Here is a 20,471-nt window from a genome sequence, read left to right as displayed (position 1 = left end):
TTCCTTTCAGTAACTGAAAAAGACGTACGTGTTTAGTGTATTTTATTAGCTTTTTTAGCCAACAGCCCAGGATGGTAATACCATGACCTCACCAACAATGTTAATTTTAATTATCATGTATAAATAAATTGTGTCAATAGTTGCCCCAGATTGGTAAGTTATTTTTTCCATCGGATTGGTTAATAACCGAACCCCCCCCCTTCCCCCCCCCTTTCTCACTCCCCCTCCCTTCCTAAAAACACCTTTGTTAGGGCAGATGTGAGAGATAACATTTTTCCCCTTCTATCTCTTAGTAAAGTGTTTTATACTGGCCATTTTCTAGTTTAATATTGCAAATATTATTCTTTTGCATCAGGACGGCCTCCTGATCAGGATTATTTATGGCTCCTGTATGTATCTCACGCGAGTAACTATGGAAACGAAATCGGCTGTAGTACCCAGTTTCCACCGCCCTTTCTGGTGTTTGACTGTTGATTTTCTGAACGATTAACTTTCTTTCGATCACGCTTTTCGAACAACATGAACTTGGGCACGATTTTGTTTGAGAAGACAGGCCAAGCTCCATCCCCAAGCAAGGACTTCCATCAGCTACTAGTAACCGAGAATCTGGTGATTTTAAGAACTTGGAGGATTTCTGTTAGAAAAGACCAGCGCTACATTCCACCGAGCCAGCGCAAAGTTCCTCTCGAAGAGTTCGATGAAGACACAACGCTGCAAACGGATATAAGCCGTATATTTGGCGAGGAAACGTTACGTCTCGTGTACAGCATTGTGTGTAAAGACTGGCTGGCTCGCCTGCCTAAAAACATTCTCATTCGTATCGCCAGTTTTCTTGATCTTGTGGATATTGCAAGGCTGGGCTCAGTATGCAAGTCGCTTCGTAAAGTTTGTTCAAGTGACGAATTGTGGGAAAAGATCTTCATCACACACTGCGATACCATCACGGATGAAACTCGAGCACTCGCCAAAGAACTTGGCTGGAAAAAGGTGTTTTTTACTAACAAACTGCAGTTACAAGTTCAAATGAGACGCCGTAAGGAAAGGCATAGTGCTGAACTGGAAAGGAAAACTGTTCCAGCGGATGAGAAAATCCCTAAGACTTTTGTCACCCAGCCCAACGGCCATGGACAGTGAAGGTCTTAGTAATTGGTTGGTGTTCGTTCGTTTGTTGTTAGTTTGAAGTGTTTATACACACATACATGGCAGCTTGTGCAGAATATAACAGTTATACAAGAGTAAAATTTCACGGATAAAACAGTCATCACGTAAAGGAAGACCTAACAACCTGAGTGTATTCTTCCCTTGAGACCTTGAGTTAATGAAAAAAGCATACTTGGAAAAAAAAACGCGTTTGCGCGTTTGTTTAACTTCAGAATTTACAGCGTGTAAGATCAGCAATTCATGTATCAGTACAAGATCATCTGCATAAAAAGGTGTGAGTTTTGAGTGGTTTTGGTCTGAAAATAGGTTTGGATTTTAGAGGATTTGGGAGGTGCAAATACCTAATAAATTAGATAAGGGAGTACCCCCATTTCCTCAGAAATACCTCAAGGGAATCATGAAAGTTGTTTTGCTATTTTCTGTTCATCCATTGAATAATTATTAAAAATTGGATCATTGTATAATGCAAATCCAGGGATTTGATTGGCTTCAAGCAGCCATGGTATATGAGCCATTATACCGTGCCAGAGAAATGACGACCATTAAATGGTATTCTGGTTGTTCTTGCAGAGCGAAATCAGCAAGTTATGGCAATATTTCTTGATTGTTTTTTAATAAAACAATTATCCCACTCTTGCCTGTCGGATATGAGATGATTATAGCCAACTCGGCGCTTCGCGCCTCATTGGCTATCTGTCATCTCATATCCAACACGCGCTCGTGGAATAATTGTTAATTAACAAGTTATTAAAAACATGATCATTGGATAATGCAGTTGCAGGGTTTTGATTGGTCTAGCAGCCATGGTATTTGGGTCATAATACCATACCCCACAAATATGACAAAAGTAAGCATCAGGGGGGAAAGAGAACATCATTAAATCAGTGAAAATTTAGCAGCTTTTCGTTGTTGTTATTAATAAAACAAATTATTCCACTCACGCTTGTTGGGAAAGAGATAATAGATAGCCAACTTGGTGCTGCCTTCTTCATTGGCTATCTTCATCTGGTATCCAATGTATGCACGTGGACTAACATCAAACCGATAGATAGCGTTTTTCATGCGCCTATGGTTGGCTACTCAAAGTATTCTGGAAATTATTCCCGAGATTATATATACTGACATGCTCTCACAGTTCAGGTAATTGTGTCCTTGGGCAAATGAAGTTAAGCCGTTGGCCTTGTCTCCAACAACCCCTCCTATAAATTAGTTGGGAAATGTTTAAGCTAGAACCCAGTCACTGTTCCAAAGGAGTAAGAAGACAGTCCCAGTGAATGGTATAATCTTTCCTTGGGGTTGGGGAGGATAATATGCAGTTATTGCCCCAGATGCACAGCCACCCTCTCTCCCTAAAAATTGGAGAGGGACATCGCAGAGTTGTCAACACTCCTAAAATATTATTTTATACCAGAGAGGCATTTTTTAAGGAGAGCAGACAACTGTGCACTGGCCAAGTGAGAAGAGATAAAAAAACTGGATAACTCTTTATGCAAATCACCATAAAAGAGTTGATGGGTTGCTTTGTAACATACAAATACCATGCTGCACTAAGCTGCTGGCATATTTCGTAGTGGAAAACAAAAATTCCATGCAAATGTCTAGGACAAAACATTGCCCTACCCTTAATTTGTAATAAGTCCCCTCTACCAATAAGGTCAAGATGGTTGATGGAGTAAACCCAGCCTTGATGAGACTAGAGTATGTGAACCAACAGGGAAACCAGCTGGTTCCTATTGACTACAGTTGAATGAAACTGCAAGAAGTCATGAGTCTTTGACAACTTTCGCCCACTGGCATTTTGGGTCAATTCAGCTTTGACCCATGGGTGATTTTTGGGTATGAAAACAAACAAATCAATAAATGTCTTGTATTTATTAATAAATGAAGCAATCTCACTTATGACTTTTATTGTTTATCACTGCTTAACACAACATGCAACTAATAAACATGCCATAAATAAATGTTTTAATACGCTGGCACTCTGTACGAAAATAATATGCTTTTTAAGCCACTTCACTCTCAATCTTACTGATACACACTTATTATTTTTTCCATAAAATATATTATGTATTAATTAATTGAAACTCACATTTTATCTTAAATACTAAATAAATATTTGTAACAAAAACATTTAAAAAACTCAATCACTATAGCGGTGCAATTCCACTAGAAAACTCAATACCATATTTTTCTTTGTTTTCATGCTGTATCGCTATGACTAATAACAAACAACACAATGCAAACGATGCAATGAACAGTAAAACAAATCAGCGCTTGTAGCACCAAAAACAATTAACTACCTTTCACTGGAAAATGCTTGCGATGACGCAGTTGAGTTTTGTTTTGCTTTTGCAATGAGTTGAGGCTGAGTTTTAGGCATAACAAATAAATTTAAAACTTTGACATTCAGTTGAAACCTGCTCCAAGGCAAATCCCTTTAAGCCTGATAAAATAACCTCTAAAATGCATTTTAGAAAGAACGTGCAAAATAAAAAATGAGAAAGTGGGAGTTACTTCATCTGTACTGCGTATTAAAAGAGAAAAACGAAAATAATCACCATGGGTGCTTAATTGAACCAATACGCAATTGAATAAAATAATTCTTTGCTCTGTCAGCTAACAGATGTGTTGGACCAGAGGGACAGAGGATTTGTGCTGCCATTTTGTGGAGTATGTGGCAGCTCTTTAATGTCAACCACTTCACAGGACATCATGCTACATGTTATCTGAAAAATTATTATAAACAAAGTTGGTTAATGACTACAGTCTATAGGAAGAAAAATACAGTCAACTCTCTCGTAAGCGACCACCCTTGGTGCACGACAACGTGGTCGCTTACGGGAAAGATCAACAAAAAAAGCGTAATTTTACCTTAGCAACTAAATTAGGCAAATAGAAACTAATTTATTTGATTTTTTCACTTTTATTCATTCTTCTGATGAAACTTTGTATAACATTTCGGAACAGATCTGTCCCGTTTACCTACAGATCTAATTACAGCCATCTTCTCTGTCTGTAAACTGTTATTATGTGTCAGCAGTCCGGGGTAGCGTCATTAAAAATTGAACTTTTGTCACTTCTAAGTAATGATTTACTAACGATCATACGTTGTTGGGTGGTCGCTTACCGGAAACAGAAAACAAAGAATATGTGTAATTTCTGGCCTAAAAAGTGGTCGCAGTCTCTTAAGAAATTGAGTGTTGGTTGCTTACAAGAGAGCTCTTGTAACAGTATTTAACTGAGAAACAAAACGGTTGTTTACGAAGAGGTCGCTTATGGGAGGTGGTCGCTTACGAGAAGTGGTCGCTATGAGAGAGTTGACTGTATTAAATCCTGCATGATAAGATAGAAAATTTATAAAAAAAACCAATGTTCGGACTACAATCTGAAATTATAATTAAATTTTATTGTTAGGTAATGCAAATTATTTCATGATTCTCCCAGAATGATGGTAGCAGCCTTTAAAAGTATAATGTTTTTTGGCCCGTGCTTCATGCACTGAAAAGACTGCCAACAAAAAGGAAATGTTTTACAACTAACATTGCATAACAATTGAATCTCTCAAAAATGACCTTCAACAAAAATGGAAGGAACTAGTTGTTGCAATGAAGGTAAATTTACCACTGAGTGATTTGATGAAAACAAGGACAATACATTTGGTATCAAGGACAAGTCAGGGTACTAAGAAAGGTTTCAACTGCATGAACTTCAGAATCAGTTACAGTCTGTATATATATCTAATATCGGAATATTTCAAAAGGTGCATGGCTTATGAAAACTTGAGTGATCTTCATGAAATACCACTGAATCATGGGTTTTACAGCCACGAGAAGGTTTAGAATTTCACAATTTATTTTTAATTATAGTATACATTCTAAAGCAAATCGCTCACCAAGTTCTTGGAACTATTTTTCCGTGACAATTGAGGACCCTTAGTTTTCCCTTCCTCCTCTTCTTCTTCTTTTTGGAGAGCGTTTACATCAAGAGTCTCTTCTTCAGAAGGCCTATAAAAGGATAATAATAGTTAATACACATGACTAACTCTACACCATATTTAGTCAGTTTGTCAAAAGACGATCATGACAAAATATCAATCACAACCACAGCAACAACCAACACATTAATAAAATGACATTAAGTTCAAATTTAAGTTCAAGTCACGTTTATTGTGTAGATCCACTAAGCCTTAGTGAGACAGCTCACAAGGTATAACACATGAAAATGAAATAACTAAACATCGTGGCTACATACAAGTGACTAGAAGAATACGGATCCATACCATATTAAAATACAGAACTAAAAAAAACAAAAAAATGAGCTAACATTTCCTTTTGACCCCACTGGGTTGAAATTCTACATATGATTTAGTCAACTGATGACGGCAGAAAATGCAAAGCTGTTGGTTATAATCTTTGAACTTCAGTTTTCCCATGTTATCAAAAAGTGAAGTAAATGTAAACAGTACAATGATTTCTAATTAATTTATTAACTGTCACTTTATTATAAATTATGTCACGTCAGGTGCATGGGTCTCATAATACCATTTTCAGTGTTTGTTGCTTGTTTCTTTCTCTGGTTATATTATTAATTTTGTTTTAACACATCACCTTGGTAAAGAGCCTTGTACAGGTTGTATCTCAGAAGTGACTGTTAATCCTTCAGCAACTTTTTCTGGAAGGGCGATAAAGAGAGTAAAGGTTTGATTAATAACCTCTATTTAAAGAAGAACTGATAGAAGGAAACAAGTTATAATTTTAATACTAAAAGAAAAACCCAACGGCAACACCATTTAATTTTGCAAACACGTGTTGGCTAAATTGACAACAACCATCGTCAGTTCCGAAATAAGTTACAGATCTGAATTGAATTTGAAATAAATATATCGCACTACTTATAAGACATAAAAATGAAAATAGTAATAAGAACAATAAAAGAAAATGTTATTATGTGACTCTGTACAGCTTTCGCATAGTCACACATTCTTTTATGGTTCTTCTTACTATTTTCATAGAACTGTATTCATTAGTCTTGTATACTGTCTTATTTCAAATTCTGACACTTATTTCAGAACTGATGATGGCTGTTACAATGGCCAAAAAATGTTTTCAAACTTAAAAAGTGTTGTCTTTCTTTAAATTTAAATTAAAAGAAGTACCCATTAACAGAAGAGTTACTTTATAAATTTGGCTGTGTGCAAATTTAGAACCAGGACCATCAAGCCAGCAATTATCCCCAGCCAATATAAATTCCCCCTTAATTACAGTTTTGATACCTTTCTTTCGTCCATTTTTCTTGCGTTGTCGAAGATTTTTCTTCTTCTTTTCTTCATCACTATGACTGCTTGGACATTTTGCCACTGCAGTGCTTGTGGTTGCTTTGCCTCTTTGGAAACCAATGAACTGCTTGTGGACATCAACAGTGCTTAAAAGAAAATTACTTACTATATTATTAATTAAATTTTAATAATATTTTTTTTGCCCTTACAAAAATTGTGATGTAAGGGTCTCAGGATCATCAGCCAAAAATAAAAAAAAAAAATTTTTAGGGTTATCTGTGACATAATTCCCATATTTCCATGGAAAAGTGCACTGGGGGCTGTTATTTGCAATGAATGGTTGCACCCAAGAATGGTTTGGTTTTATGTGATAGTGGAAAGTCAGGCACCCGTAAATTTTAAATTTCATATGCTTCCCTTTTTAACATCAATGAAATAGCTTGAAGTTTGTATAAAGACAATAAATATTTGTTTATTGTCTCTTGCGATAAATGTTGAGAATATCCAACAACATACCTCATTTTGATCTCAACAGGCGGTGATAAGATTTTGCTGGAAGATGGCACATGCTGCACGTGGACTTGAGGCTGATGGCGCAAGTTGTGTACCAGTCTCAGGGTTGGACCCTTCACCAGGGTAAAAAAAAAAATTTTTTGGAACTAATAATCAAATTAATTTGCAGTTCCTTTAACTATAGAGCACATGGAAATGAACACAATGGACAAATCAACAACACAACGTTTGGCGTAAAGGGTAATATTTGATGACAAGAGGGTTGACCAAAAATCACTCTTCCTGCAGTGGGTGATGAGTGTGTGGCCCTTAAGATAACATATATCAAAATAGAGCAAATCAACTGCACACTTCTTACACTGTTCTTGTTGACAGAGTGTCGTTATCTTAATAGTCATCACGAGCCTGGCCTCTTTTGCTTTGGTTTTACTTGAAACAAAGATGATTTTTCGTACTGACGATGCAGAGAATATGCCAAATAACATACTGTACACATAGTTCTGATAGTATGGATATCTTAAGATTCAGAGCACTGTACTACATAAGCTTTCTGCACTTTGTTGCTTGCCTGTTGTTCGTTTGCAGAAATTATGTCTTACATTATAAGCATGCCAATTACAATGTATTTGCTTGTGTTTGGCAAGTCAAGGGCAACTGGGGTCTCGGCTAGAAAACTTGAAGTACCGGCTAGCCAAAAATTGGCTATCTAGAAAAACTTTAGAAAAATTTTCAAGCCCTAAAGTACTAGTTTTTAGTTATCATTCCAAGAAAATAAAGGGAGATGTAAAGAATCGACCATAAGAGGACACAGAAAAAATCTGAGTCCCAGAAAAGCACTGTTTTGTTATAAATGATAATTAAAATTAAAAATGATAATACTTACGGTTTTAGGAAGCTCAAGAGAGACTCTTGGTTGCTCTTTTGGTTTATAAAGCTAGCAAACAAAAGAAAATTAAAAAAAATTTAAATTTACTTAGTCACTTGGAATTACATTCAGATTATGATTCCAAACCAAAAGAATTATGTTAAAGAAAATATGTTATGCTTTTTAGCCTGGTGAATATAAAATGATAGATGAATTTTTCAGTCAGTGAAACAGGCATACTCAGATTTTCTTTTTGCAAGTATGCCAAAGATGATGTCATTGCAATGCTTTCAGCCCTGAAATGAAAGACACTTGAAAGTAGGTGAACCATAGCATGCTTATCAATGCTGTATAAAATGCAAAACAAGCTTGTCTTCTATGAAGATATCAAACTCCAACCAGTAGATCATTTGTACTCAACTAGCTCCAAAGAGTATGCTTTAACAAGCAGCCGATAGCTACAAGAGATTATTATAAGGTAGTACTCTTTCTATCCAAGGACAATTTCAGAATGGAACAATCTCCTAGATGAGGGGAAATTGTATTGTCCAGTTCACTGGCTGCATTTAAAAATGAAATTTTTAACACTTACTGACCTTTTTTTATTTTTATTTCATTTATTTATTATCATTATTTTTCTTTAATAGAGCGGTCTAAAATGCTCAATATTGAGTGACAGACGTACCCAGTAAATATTAAATAAAAATAAATATACCTGTGTCACAGACTGAAAAAGTCATCTATCAGAAAGGAATAGTACCTGGTGCTTAAGAGGACTGGCCTCAGGTAAAGGATCCTTATTTGTTCCTCCCTGCTGGCCCCCACATGATGAAGCACTTTCTTGGTTTTTACCATTTATGCTCCCTGTTGCCTGCATAGTTGACTTGCGTGTAGCTGCAAGGTTAAATGGCTTTCTTACCAGAGCAGCCTCTCCAGCTGGCTTCTTACCTGAAAAATTAACAGTTATGTTAACAATCAGTCACTAACAACAATAAGCTTTACTCAGAAATTAGTTTGTAATGCTGTTACATGCAAAGAGCCAGTAGCCGAAGGAACTCATGGGATCAGTGATACTGTGGGCCACTTTTTTAAACAGAGTCTAACTAAGACCACGGCTTAAGACAATCAGTGGGTCTCCAAATCTGTTTACAAGTCAGGGCTGCAAATAACGGCCGGTCAACGGACAATGTCCGGTCAAAATTAGGTATTGACCGGACAAATCCTTGGATTGCCGGACATCTTGTCCGGTCCTTTACCGACTCGTTCAGAGAAATTTTAATTTTCAACGATTTGATAATCACGACGGAAAACATTCATGTTTCCGAAAGAAAACAAAACGAATTAACTATGATAAAACTATAGACAAATTAGTGGTCGAGAAATTCCCGGTAGTCGCAAATTTCCACGATGTCATCAAGTCCTGTCGCGACCGCAACGCGGCCATTATTTTATTTACTTTAAGTGTTCCCAATTAGTAGAGGGTTTCGCCTTTGGCTAGATAGCATGATTGACTCTTAAATAAAGTGATTGATTATTTGATTGATTGAATGATCGGAAAGCCCTTCACTTACACATCTAGTAACCTCGTTTCCAGAGGCAAGGTTACTTAGTGATCAGGGTTAGAGGTCTAGCTAAAAGCTTTATGTCATCATCAAGTGAATCCAGTGTACAAATGTTTTTAAAAAAAACTTCTTACAGTGAAGTAATTAATTTAATTTATTATTTGTAATGACACATTGTCTTGAACTTCCCTACAGTCCAGTGAAGTAAGATTATTTGGCTGTTTATAATTTTCAATTGCTGCACATGACACATACCAGTTTCCTTGACAGCACCTCTCACATTCTGAGCTGTGTGTGCCTCTGTGACTTTGTTGCCTGTGGTGGCAGCAGCATTATCTGATGACACATCACTTGATGAGCTTGTCAAGACTGAGAGTTTCTGACGAGTACCAGCTGTTGCCCCTGCCACCATACTGCAAATAATTATTGTAGATTAGCAGCAATCAAATTAACAATGGTCCTTGATTTATTCATAATTATTATAATATAATTTAAATTTTTATTCAAGTGATGAAAGAAAAATTATCCGAATTTCATGGCAAAAGTTAAACAAATGATTTCTCTCATTTCTTGCTTATAAATACCAAAAATTATTATTATTTAGTAAATATAGAACCTGACATACATGTAGTTGTTTTCTCCCCACCAAAAATACTTTAATTTGCAGAAAACATCAGGAAACAGATTGCAGGGTATCAGTAGTTTGTTGTCAGTCCCCATTTATACTCCTGGCCCCAGTTTTTCAAAGAATGCAAAACTCTATCCACTGACAGTGGATAAATCGCTATCCAGCAAATAAAATGGGCTCCAACCAATAACTTTTATCTACTGAATAGTGATTTATCCACTGGATAAAGCTATCCACTCTTTGAACAACTGGGCCCTGGGTATAGAAATGTAATGTGGAGGAAAATTTCTTGACATGTCTAAGGAAACAACACAACAATGGAGATACCAACCTGGATTCAAACCAATGAGCCTCCCATTTTTCAACCAAACATTCAACGCACTAACCATTAGGTCACCTAGCTGCCATGACCATAACTTTATGTTTTTTTACCATATGGGCTTTTCCACTCAGTGGTTGGATTTAAAAATCCATCTACTGAGTAATCCTGTCAAAGTTGTTTTGCTCTGCAGTTCTCAATGAAACTAACAACTTAAAATAACTTACCTGGAAGTTTTACTAACAATACGAGACAGTTTCTTGGGCACTGAAGGTGCATTCTTGGAGCTCTTGACAAATCTTTTCACCCAGTTCCTCACACCCTCCAATGATATGAACTCACTGAGTGGAAGACGTGACCATGGGTTTGAATTATTCATGTCAAGCACAGCTACTGCCACTGCCCGCCCAATCTATTGATTAAATTTTTTTAAAAAACATTTAATGGATTCAAAACAATCTAGAAATAAAGTGCTGCAATTTATTATCAATGTTTTAGCTGTTCTTACCTCTTCAAAAATCTCTGGTGTGTACTTTGGTGGAAAACCTGGGGCCGGTGGTGGGGTGGCACGCCCACTATCACAAGTTGCAGGTGGGATACAGTTAACCATTCTTCCACAGTTGTAGTTACACTCCAGTGTATAGCTGTGAGAAAATATAACAAAATGAGGATCATAAAATTCTTAAATTAATAGTGGAACCTTGATTTAATGAAGTGCTTTTGGGACTAGGGAAATTGGATAAGGGGTTTAGTTTTTAAAGAAACTCTGGTGCTGCGTCGGTGGGGAGTAGAAACGAATGTTTGGTTTATCAACAGAGTTGATGACTAGAGGTAAATTGGCCACTGTAAGGACATTCAAGTGGTGACATTTTTAGAGTTAGCCCTTTGTCAGAGCCAACAAGGGAAATTGGTTTGTACTGTAATATGGAAATCTCTTATTAGTTTTGTAATTTCGTCCCTTTCTTTACTTACTTCTTTTTAGTTAATTGTAATTGTAACCACTTGTAATTGCCATTGCATAATAATAAAAGTCAATTAAAAAAAAAAAAAAATTGTTTGTTATACCAAGGATTTTGTTAGAGGTTCATAAAATTGAGGTTCCACTATTAGGACACATAATTTATTGTAAGGTTTGTTCCCCGCACAAATCCATGAAACATAAAGACAGCTTTAAGAATTTGATTTGCTGGAAACACACCTCCAGTAACACCCAACTTTAAATTTTGGCCTAATTTATAGGCCATAACAATGTTTCCAACCTCACTGGTCAATAATAAAGAGTTTGCACAACAGGACTGCAGAGAAAAGAGGAAAACAAAATGGTCTTTGTGTCACCAACAAGACAGCTACAATGTTATTCCAGACACATTTTGATGCAATCTGTTGCTTACAAATCTAAATTTCCTTGCATTCTGTCCATTTTTATTAAACAACAAGAGGTCAACAATTTAAACAGAAAACTACATGTGAAAATGAGGAAATAACAGGCTGACATCATGTTGGTCACACAAAGACATTTTGCCATCTTCTGTCCTGCATAAGCTCGCTAATATTTCATGATACTTACCTATGAACAATTCCAGTAGCTTTATAAATGGCAACTCTTCCACTGCCTTCCTTAGTCATGCCATCGCGCTTGTCTTTGCTGTACATGTTCTTCTCAGTGAAATTGCAAGCAGAAAAGTCAAAGTTGGCTGAATTCAAAGAAATTAGTTTCGGAAACAAGATGGAACTCACATAGCTATCTTCATTATCAAGGAAATTTGCGTAAACAAAACATCCCCGCTTGGATGCGTGACCATGAAGATCAACATAATATGCGACACCACTGCTACTTTCTGGTGTTGTCTTGGGCAAACAATTGCTGCAACACTTTGGCGAATCATTCTTTTGCACCTTCTTTAGAAGGACCTGTTTAAGAGGAATATCATTTGAACGGTGGTCTGAGTGGTATTCACTTGACATACTGCTAGTGCTTTCATTTGATAACTGATTGACAGTCAAATTCTCCTTCTGAGCATCAATTGCAGAAGACAATAGCACTTTTCCTTCCGGAGTCAAAGAGTTCATGTTTTCAGACAGCATCAAAGAATCCCTATTATCACTGTTATTGTTGATATCATCCTTCTCTAAAGCCGCGTTGCTTGTCACACTTTGCAACTCCATTTTCACAGACTCAGAATCAGGTGACCCAGGCTTCAACTCTGCAGGAATTGAGATCATATCCAAGATACCATCCTTGATCAAAGATTCAGAACTGTATTGTAAGTTAGCAATCTCGTGAGCTTCATTATTGTTACATTTACACACCTCGTTGACTCCAGAGTTTTGATGCAAATCTCCACGCTTATGGTGGTACAGGATAATGTTTTTAGCAGCAAATATTGAAGGATGGAGAAGAGGATTTGGATCAAGATAGACACGATTCAAATTCACGCCCTGAGGATCAGTGCGATAATGGCCACGCTTAACACCATCTGGATTTAACATTGGTATCATCTTGAAAACATACTGATTCCGTAATGCTGCTGCCCTTGGATCGTCTTTTCGTAAAATGAAGTCTAGAAATCCATTAAAGACGAAGCTTGATGGTGTTTCACCAGGATGAACTCTGGCACTCAAGAAAAATACCTAAAAGAGTTCAATATTAAAATAACAGTTTATAATCTATTCTTCTTAACAAGATTTCATCAATGGATGAAAAAATTCATGTAAATGCAAACTAAGTAGTTTTTCTCCCAGAAAACTAATTAAATCTCTGAGCTATGCATCATATCAATTTATTATTATGTGAAACATAACATTCTGGTCTCGAAACTTTCGCCCTGGATTACAATGATATCACTCAGCCATGGGACGATCTCTCCACATTTTTACTTTTTTACTAAATTCTTACCTTTTTTCCTCTGAACATATGTGCCCTTGGGACAGTTTTTTCAGGGAAGAGTTGTGGAAGACATTCTTCCCTGCTCTTCATCATGCCTTTAGCTGACGTTACTGTCAGAAGATCAACTCTGAGATTATCCAAAGAGTAACATAGAAGCTCTCGGTGATAATAAATAGCATCTTTTGGTGAAGAAGGCGTCATTTGCTGGCATCCAACAAAGGTTCTGTCTAACTCCTCAAGCTTTGCCTGGCACTCAGAGTAAGAGTATGGATAACAGAAAGCAAAGTAATGTACTCCACTGCGCTGATCAGGAAAGCGATAGGTGAACGACAATCTGAACTGTCCATCAATTGTCTGGAATAAACAATTATGGACATTTTATTTACTTTCATAAATCAGAATAATGGCCAGTGATATGAAGTTACCTATGGATTTTGATAAAAGTGAATGACAGAAGTTTAGTTTACATCTCAAGTAAGCTTAAACGATTTTCACGTGCAAGTATTTAAAATACTTAAGTTTTCTTGTTCACCTTATTAAGAATTTCTTCATAAACAAACCACACCTAAAACTACAAAGGGATTCACGACAATCAGCTGTCTGTAACAAACGTCTTTAGTTTAACAATAGGTGTGATTGACCCTGAATTAACTATTACTAAGTTTAATAAGCAAGAATTATAAATTAAATCAAAACCGAACAAAAAGTGACATTCGTATCTCTCAAGATAAGATTTCATGAAAAATTGAACCAGCTTACCTCAAATTTTGGCTTATCTCGTATCCTTTCCCATTTATTCCGTGTTGGGACAACTTTCACAAGAGGGCTCATTCCCTGGCTATACAGTTTTCCTTGGCGGTTTAAATTCATGATATTTATTCGCAAAAGTTTCCCTGGTTGGCCCCCTTTGACGCCAAAATAAAACCACGTCCTGTTGGCGTTTTCACAGTCCATTCCGGCGCAGTCGAGAGCCGTCCAAACATTGTAGTCATAGTCCGGAGAAACAGCGATGGTCCCGTCTGCATCTTCTGGACAAGAGATGTTATTTTCCTCTTGTTTTACCTTTTCCACTCGGGCTAAATTTCCCGAGTCAAAGTTCGAAATGAAAGTCAAAGGTCCTACTCTCTCCTCCATAGCATCTTCGTTCCTTATACGCAAACACTTCACTCTAAATTTAACCCGTTTATACTTTTAGTTTCTTTGTTTTCGTTCACACACAGCGGACGCTATCTTTCCGCCATTTTTGACCAGTGTTCGTTACCAACTGTGCGCTGTTGCCTCGCAACCATGCCTAGATCTCAGTCCTTCGCGTTACAAGCAGAAGTCACGCACATAGACACGCACATACGGCATAGGGCATTTCAGCTGGGTTTGGCTTGGCTCTTTGAAGTGCTTGATAGTTTTAACTGCCTTTCTTGTTGAGATTTGTGTAATGTTAGGACAGGAATTAATCATTGCTTGTATCGTGCAATGAGCTTCATTCTGTAATTGCTGCAATGCCGGGCCCGGATATTAGTGTTTGTCACAACTAGTTGTGTTTCTTGGCACGGCTATTTGGTTTTTTAGGTCTCTAGTAATCGTTGTAGCGTGTTATAGAGCTATGCAACGTGTCACAGTAATACTGAAAAGGCTTGAATTGTATTTAAATAACGACTGTGTTTTTGCAAATGCTTCGCTCCACTGATATAGTGCGTTTGAATTGTGGAGGCTCAGTCAGTTTTCTCCCTTTGTTTGCAGCAGTGCATAGACTGTGTTTTAAAATGAGAGACAATATTTGCTTCAAGCTAAACAAGATGTTAACTCCATAAAAAGACCGTAAACGTCTTAGAGGCAACTTTTTGTGTATTAAGCGGTCACCCTCGACCGGGGAATGGCTAAGTGACCGCTTAATACAGGTTGTACAAAATACAGGTCAGAACACGGTGAAAATGCCATTTTATCATGATTACGTAGTAAACAGCTTATGCATAAAAGCTAACGTAGCTGCTACTAAAAATAGTTCGCGGGAAAATATACAAGGAAATGTATGGAGAGTTCAAAACACGACTGGACGCTTTCCGTCACGGTTACATCCCTCCAATTTTTTTCTTAAAATCCTTTTTCTAGTGCCAAAAGTTTCCAATTCATGAATTTTTCAGAAGCGATGTTTTATGGAAATTATTTGACATCGGATTTCCATACAAACACTGTTATTTCAAGCCTGTTATTTTTCAGAAGCGATGTTTTATGAAAATTATTTGACATCGGATTTCCATACAAACACTGTTATTTCAAGCCTGTTATTTTTCAGAAGCGATGTTTTCTGAAAATTATTTGACATCGGAATTCCATACAAACACTGTTATTTCAAGCCCGTTTGCCTACCCGTCAAAATGGCGTCGAAAACCGTGATAAGGCCTATTCTAGAAAGTAACTAAAGGTGGATTTCCACTGTCGCGTAAATTTTACGTGCGTACAGAAGTGAATTTAGCTGGTTTTTACGTACGTAAATAGAATAAGAAGCGATGTATGAGCAAAAAGTTGAGTGCTGTTCAACTTCTTAAAGCTGGATTTCCACTGTCGCGTAAATTTTACGTGCGTACAGACGTGCATTGAGCTTGCTTTACGTACGTAAATAAAATAAGAAGCGATCATGTATGAGTCGCGTGCGTAAACGTAAAAAGTTGAATGCTGTTCAACTTTTTACGTTTACGCACGCCGCTCATGCATCGCGTCTTATTTTATTTACGTACGTTAAGCCAGCTCAATTCACGTCTGTACGCAGGTAAAATTTACGCGACAGTGGAACTCCACCTTAAGGCATTCGCAGACGCGATAGTTCGTGAAACGAACAACTTCACAGCTGGAATAATCAATGACATCGCTAATTCGAAAATATTTCGTTCTCGATCTAAAGCGAACACGACAGTCAAATTAAAAGAAACAACATAAAATAAAACATGATTGTTCAAGACTTACTGAGACCTTTAAGTTGTTTTCCTGTCAGGTCCATTCGCTCCCCAGCAAAGTCACAACTGCGGATACCGTTCTGTCGATCACCTGAATCGCTGATCCACTGACCGCGCGCTTATTTCTCTTGGCAAAGAAGGCCTGAAAGTCAATGTAATCATCCTGTTAATGTGATCATCATGTTACATGTTGTCGCCGTAACGTCATGTTTTAATCTCACTACTTTTTATTCTGAGATAATACAACAGTCCTGGCAAAAGAAACCTCTGACACCGCAGGTCTCTTATGCCAGCGGAGATGGTCTTGTGCTCAGTCCGACAAAGAGGGAGAGGAAAGCCGGCCCCTAGACCTTATTAGGCAGACCCCTTTCGGCTAGCGCTCACATCTGACTGTCTCAAATTGAGTTGCCTCTACATATAACATGAACAGCTGTCTTCCAAGTGGTACGTCTTGAGGTACATGCTAAAACTCACAAAATGAATAGAGAAATACCTCGTTGTTTATTTCAACAAAATGATCAGGCAATTATCAAAAATATGAAAAGTTAGGGGGAAAAACGCGCTTGTGATTAGTTCACGGTCACGCGCATGCGCGAGCAGACCGGCTCAAAAATGAATTGTACGGGTCGACACTAAATTCGATGCGACCTTGTGGTGGAACAATCTGTTGAAATCGCGCCCGAATTTGGATCATCCGCTATTCGTTCTTCACTTTTTATAATCTTTGTTTCCTGTTGTAAATATAAGTTCGATTTTTGTAAGGTTAAAAGTGTTTTAGCATCCGAAAACGACATTTTTGTCGATGGCGCGGCCGACCGGCGACGGGACGTTCTGTGGACTCTCTGGAAGCACAGAAGTTAAGCGGACAGAGTGGAGTGGATGTAGAAATCCTGTGCGGTTAAGAAGACACGTCCACCAAACGTGGAAAATTGGTAAAGGGATAAGTCTGTTTAAGATAGACAACGATTTCGCGGCACATCTGCTTTCGCTGGAAATGGCAAAGGTCACCAACTGGCTTTGGATGAACTCGCGAGGATTTTCTAGATTTCAATCGTACTGTTTGTTCATATGGAATTCAACTGTCAAAAACGGAGAATTCGACGGACAAACAGCATCAAACATCAGTGTTTTGCTTTGGATGGAAAAAATTGTACAACAGTGAGACGCGAAGCGAATAAATATGAGATCAAATGTGCGAGTTAGTTGTAGTCTATTAGCGGGCAGTAGAAAAAAATCCAAAAGATTTGCGGTAAACTACAAAATCTATTGTAAGGTATTCATTTATCTATACAATTATGGTCATTGCGAATGGCAAACGCAGTTTTGATTTGCCACTATGGCAGAGTTTTCTCAAATGCATTCCAACATCTCGGAAGGACGCTCAGTGTGTTGTTACTAAACAGTCGCATCGCTTCTTGAAGCTTGCGGATTTCTCGTTCTTCGCCTTCTCGCTGGTCTAATAAAATCAGGTTATCGAGCGTACACACTATATAGTAAGTTTATCACTGAATGCTGATGAAATACTGGATTTAGGGAGCTTCTCGGCTTTACGAACCGCGCGTAATAAAAAAAGGTCGATGCCTCGAGATATCGACATTGTACTAAAATAAAACCGTATACGTTCGCATAAGTTCTGGCATTTCTTGAATGTCATGGGACATTCAACAAGCGGCGCTGCAAAAATCCCCATGTGTTTTACATGGACAGCCTTTTTGTTTCTTTCTGAAACGTGACCAAAACACTGGCCGGTCATGTCAGTTTTATTTTTATGCCAGCAAGTTATAAGGCTTGCCCGCCGTATCCCGCCGCTGTTGTTTACTCGCTTCTAATTGCTCCAAAAACAATTGGCTTGACAGCGCTTACGTTATCGCTCGCACATGCGCCGAACCGTGAAACTCTCCCTTTAACGACAAGAGAATCTTTTCATTATTTCAATTTGGTTTTATAAAAGAAAAACGCTCAATGTATGATTGTGATTGTTCATTCTACCCAAGGCTTGGCATCCGTACAGATCGACGTTGTAGTTCAGTTTTTCATCTCAGTTAACCCTTTAACCTCTAATATCAAAGAACAAATTCTCCCATCTTGTCCCGTTACTTTTCTTATAAAAGTACTGTGGAGAAGTTATTAAATTACAGTCGAACCTGTATTAAGCGGTCACCCTCGGGGAATGGCTAAGTGACCGCTTACATACATAAAAACATACATAGTTACATACATACATAAACTTTATTTAGACACGGTAAAAACATCAGTTACAAGACAAAAATTTAAAATTAAAATTGATTTACACGTTTGCCGTGTGGGAGTACGAGGAGGACAATTGGCGATCTATCTCATTTCTAAAATTAGTAAAAGATCTAATGGCTCTGACGTTAGATGGAAGGCTGTTCCACAAATGTGCTCCACTGTAGCAGAAACTACGTTTCAAAAAATCTGTACGAGGCTTAGGCAGAGCCAATTTGTTGTCACTATTTCTAAGTCCATAGTCCGTGCTGAAGGGCTTAAATAGGCCTTTCAGGTACTCCGGAGACTGATCATTTAAAGTTTTAAACATGATTTTTAATTTTTGCTTCTTCCTTCTGGTACAGAGATTATCCCATCCCAGCTTACCGCGTAGGGCGGTAGCGCTAGAATAGTAATCTGACTTTGTTATGACCCGAATGGCGCGATTTTGTAGTTTTTGCAATTTGTCAGCTAATTCGTTGCTGAGACTGTCCCACACAGGACAGCAATAATCAAAATATGGTTCAATAAGGGCTCTATATAGTAATATTGCTGTATCGTCGCAAATGAACGGCCTCAGTTTTTTAAGTGCACCTATGCCAGAGGAGATAATCTTGGCAGTCTTATTAACATGTTTGGACCACGAAAGATTTTGATCGATGTAAAGTCCTAAGGATTTGGTGTGGGGCACTCTATCAATTTCGTGACCTTCAATTTGTACAGTAAGTGAATGGCCACTTGTAGTACTAGCCAGTCTCTGCCGTGAGCCTACTAACATTAATTCCGTTTTGGCAATATTCAGGCTGAGCTTATTTACATCGAGCCATTCATGATGGTTAGCTAGTACTGCTTAGCTAATACCGCTTAATACAGGTTGACCGCTTAATACAGGACCTCTAATATCAAAGAACAAATTCTCCTATCTTGTCCCGTTACTTTTCTTATAAAAAGTACTGTGGAGATTTTACAGGGCCGTACATAGCGCGGGGGCCCCCTCCAGGAAAACTCAATTTGTTTCTAACATCACACTGATCACAAGAAAATCGACTAATTGACTGAAAAAATATCCCTTCAATGTGAATTCCAAATGACTATTTTGGAAAATCTTTTGAAACAAAAGCCAGTACCAATAACCAGTTTTCTTATGAAAATAATGATTTTGTCAGTTTGGGCTGCCTATGGTTTAGAATTCGGTGTGTAAATAAAGACTGACAAGCCTACGTCACTTTCTGGCGCGTGTTTTAGCCTTTTTAAATCTAGCTTATACTAACAAGAAGGTTTTTTTTAAGGGATAAATTGGTTTTAAAAGCCTGCGCTGCACGCAAGTATTTGTAGCGGGTTTGGATTTAACCATCATATGTTCATCATCCGACAAGTCATTTTCACCTAATGATTTTTCAGTTTCCTCTTTTGAATTCTCTTCCTTTTGAATATGACCTCTTATTCCGTGTGTTCAAAGACGTTGTTTTTACACCACATAGGGCATTTCAGCTGGGTTTGGCTTGGCTCTTTGAAGTGCTTGATAGTTTTAACTGCCTTTCTTGTTGAGATTTGTGTAATGTTAGGACAGGAATTAATCATTGCTTGTATCGTGCAATGAGCTTCATTCTGTAATTGCTGCAATGCCGGGCCCGGATATTAGTGTTTGTCACAACAAGTTGTGTTTCTTGGCACGGCTATTTGGTTTTTTAGTTCTCTAGTAATCGTTATAGCGTGTTATAGAGCTATGCAACGTGTCACAATAATACTGAAAAGGCTTGAATTGTATTTAAATAACGACTGTGTTTTTGCAAATGCTTCGCTCCACTGATATAGTGCGTTTGAATTGTGGAGGCTCAGTCAGTTTTCTCCCTTTGTTTGCAGCAGTGCATAGACTGTGTTTTAAAATGAGAGACAATATTTGCTTCAAGCTAAACAAGATGTTAACTCCATAAAAAGACCGTAAACGTCTTAGAGGCAACTTTTTGTGTATTAAGCGGTCACCCTCGGCCGGGGAATGGCTAAGTGACCGCTTAATACAGGTTGTACAAAATGCAGGTCAAAACACGGTGAAAATGCCATTTTATCATGATTACGTAGTAAACAGC

General features: G+C 37.7%; 2 protein-coding genes across 2 annotated transcripts; one reads left to right on the top strand and one right to left on the bottom strand.

Moving 5' to 3' along the window:
- Positions 1 to 445: 445 nt before the first annotated feature.
- Positions 446 to 3,056, top strand: LOC146487072 (F-box only protein 36-like). Its single transcript, XM_085091829.1, has one exon. It carries the CDS (start codon positions 520 to 522, stop codon positions 1,132 to 1,134), a length of 615 nt encoding a protein of 204 aa, XP_084947955.1. The 5' UTR covers positions 446 to 519; the 3' UTR covers positions 1,135 to 3,056.
- Positions 3,052 to 14,520, bottom strand: LOC146487071 (cytosolic carboxypeptidase-like protein 5). The gene is made up of 13 exons (XM_085091821.1): positions 13,970 to 14,520; positions 13,220 to 13,564; positions 11,891 to 12,954; positions 10,832 to 10,967; positions 10,551 to 10,735; positions 9,632 to 9,789; positions 8,575 to 8,762; positions 7,833 to 7,883; positions 6,953 to 7,062; positions 6,434 to 6,582; positions 5,769 to 5,832; positions 5,054 to 5,165; positions 3,052 to 3,887 (listed from the first exon to the last, which is right to left on the bottom strand). The coding sequence occupies exons 1-13, from the start codon at positions 14,342 to 14,344 to the stop codon at positions 3,774 to 3,776; spliced, it is 3,051 nt and encodes a 1,016-aa protein (XP_084947947.1). The 5' UTR covers positions 14,345 to 14,520; the 3' UTR covers positions 3,052 to 3,773.
- Positions 14,521 to 20,471: the final 5,951 nt, after the last annotated feature.

The sequence above is a fragment of the Pavona decussata genome, unplaced genomic scaffold, assembly GCF_977016875.1.
Source record: "Pavona decussata unplaced genomic scaffold, jaPavDecu1.1 SCAFFOLD_19, whole genome shotgun sequence".
Lineage (NCBI taxonomy): Eukaryota > Metazoa > Cnidaria > Anthozoa > Scleractinia > Agariciidae > Pavona > Pavona decussata.
Note: the sequence above shows the minus strand (reverse complement) of the source record. Positions and strands in the feature narration are given on the sequence as shown.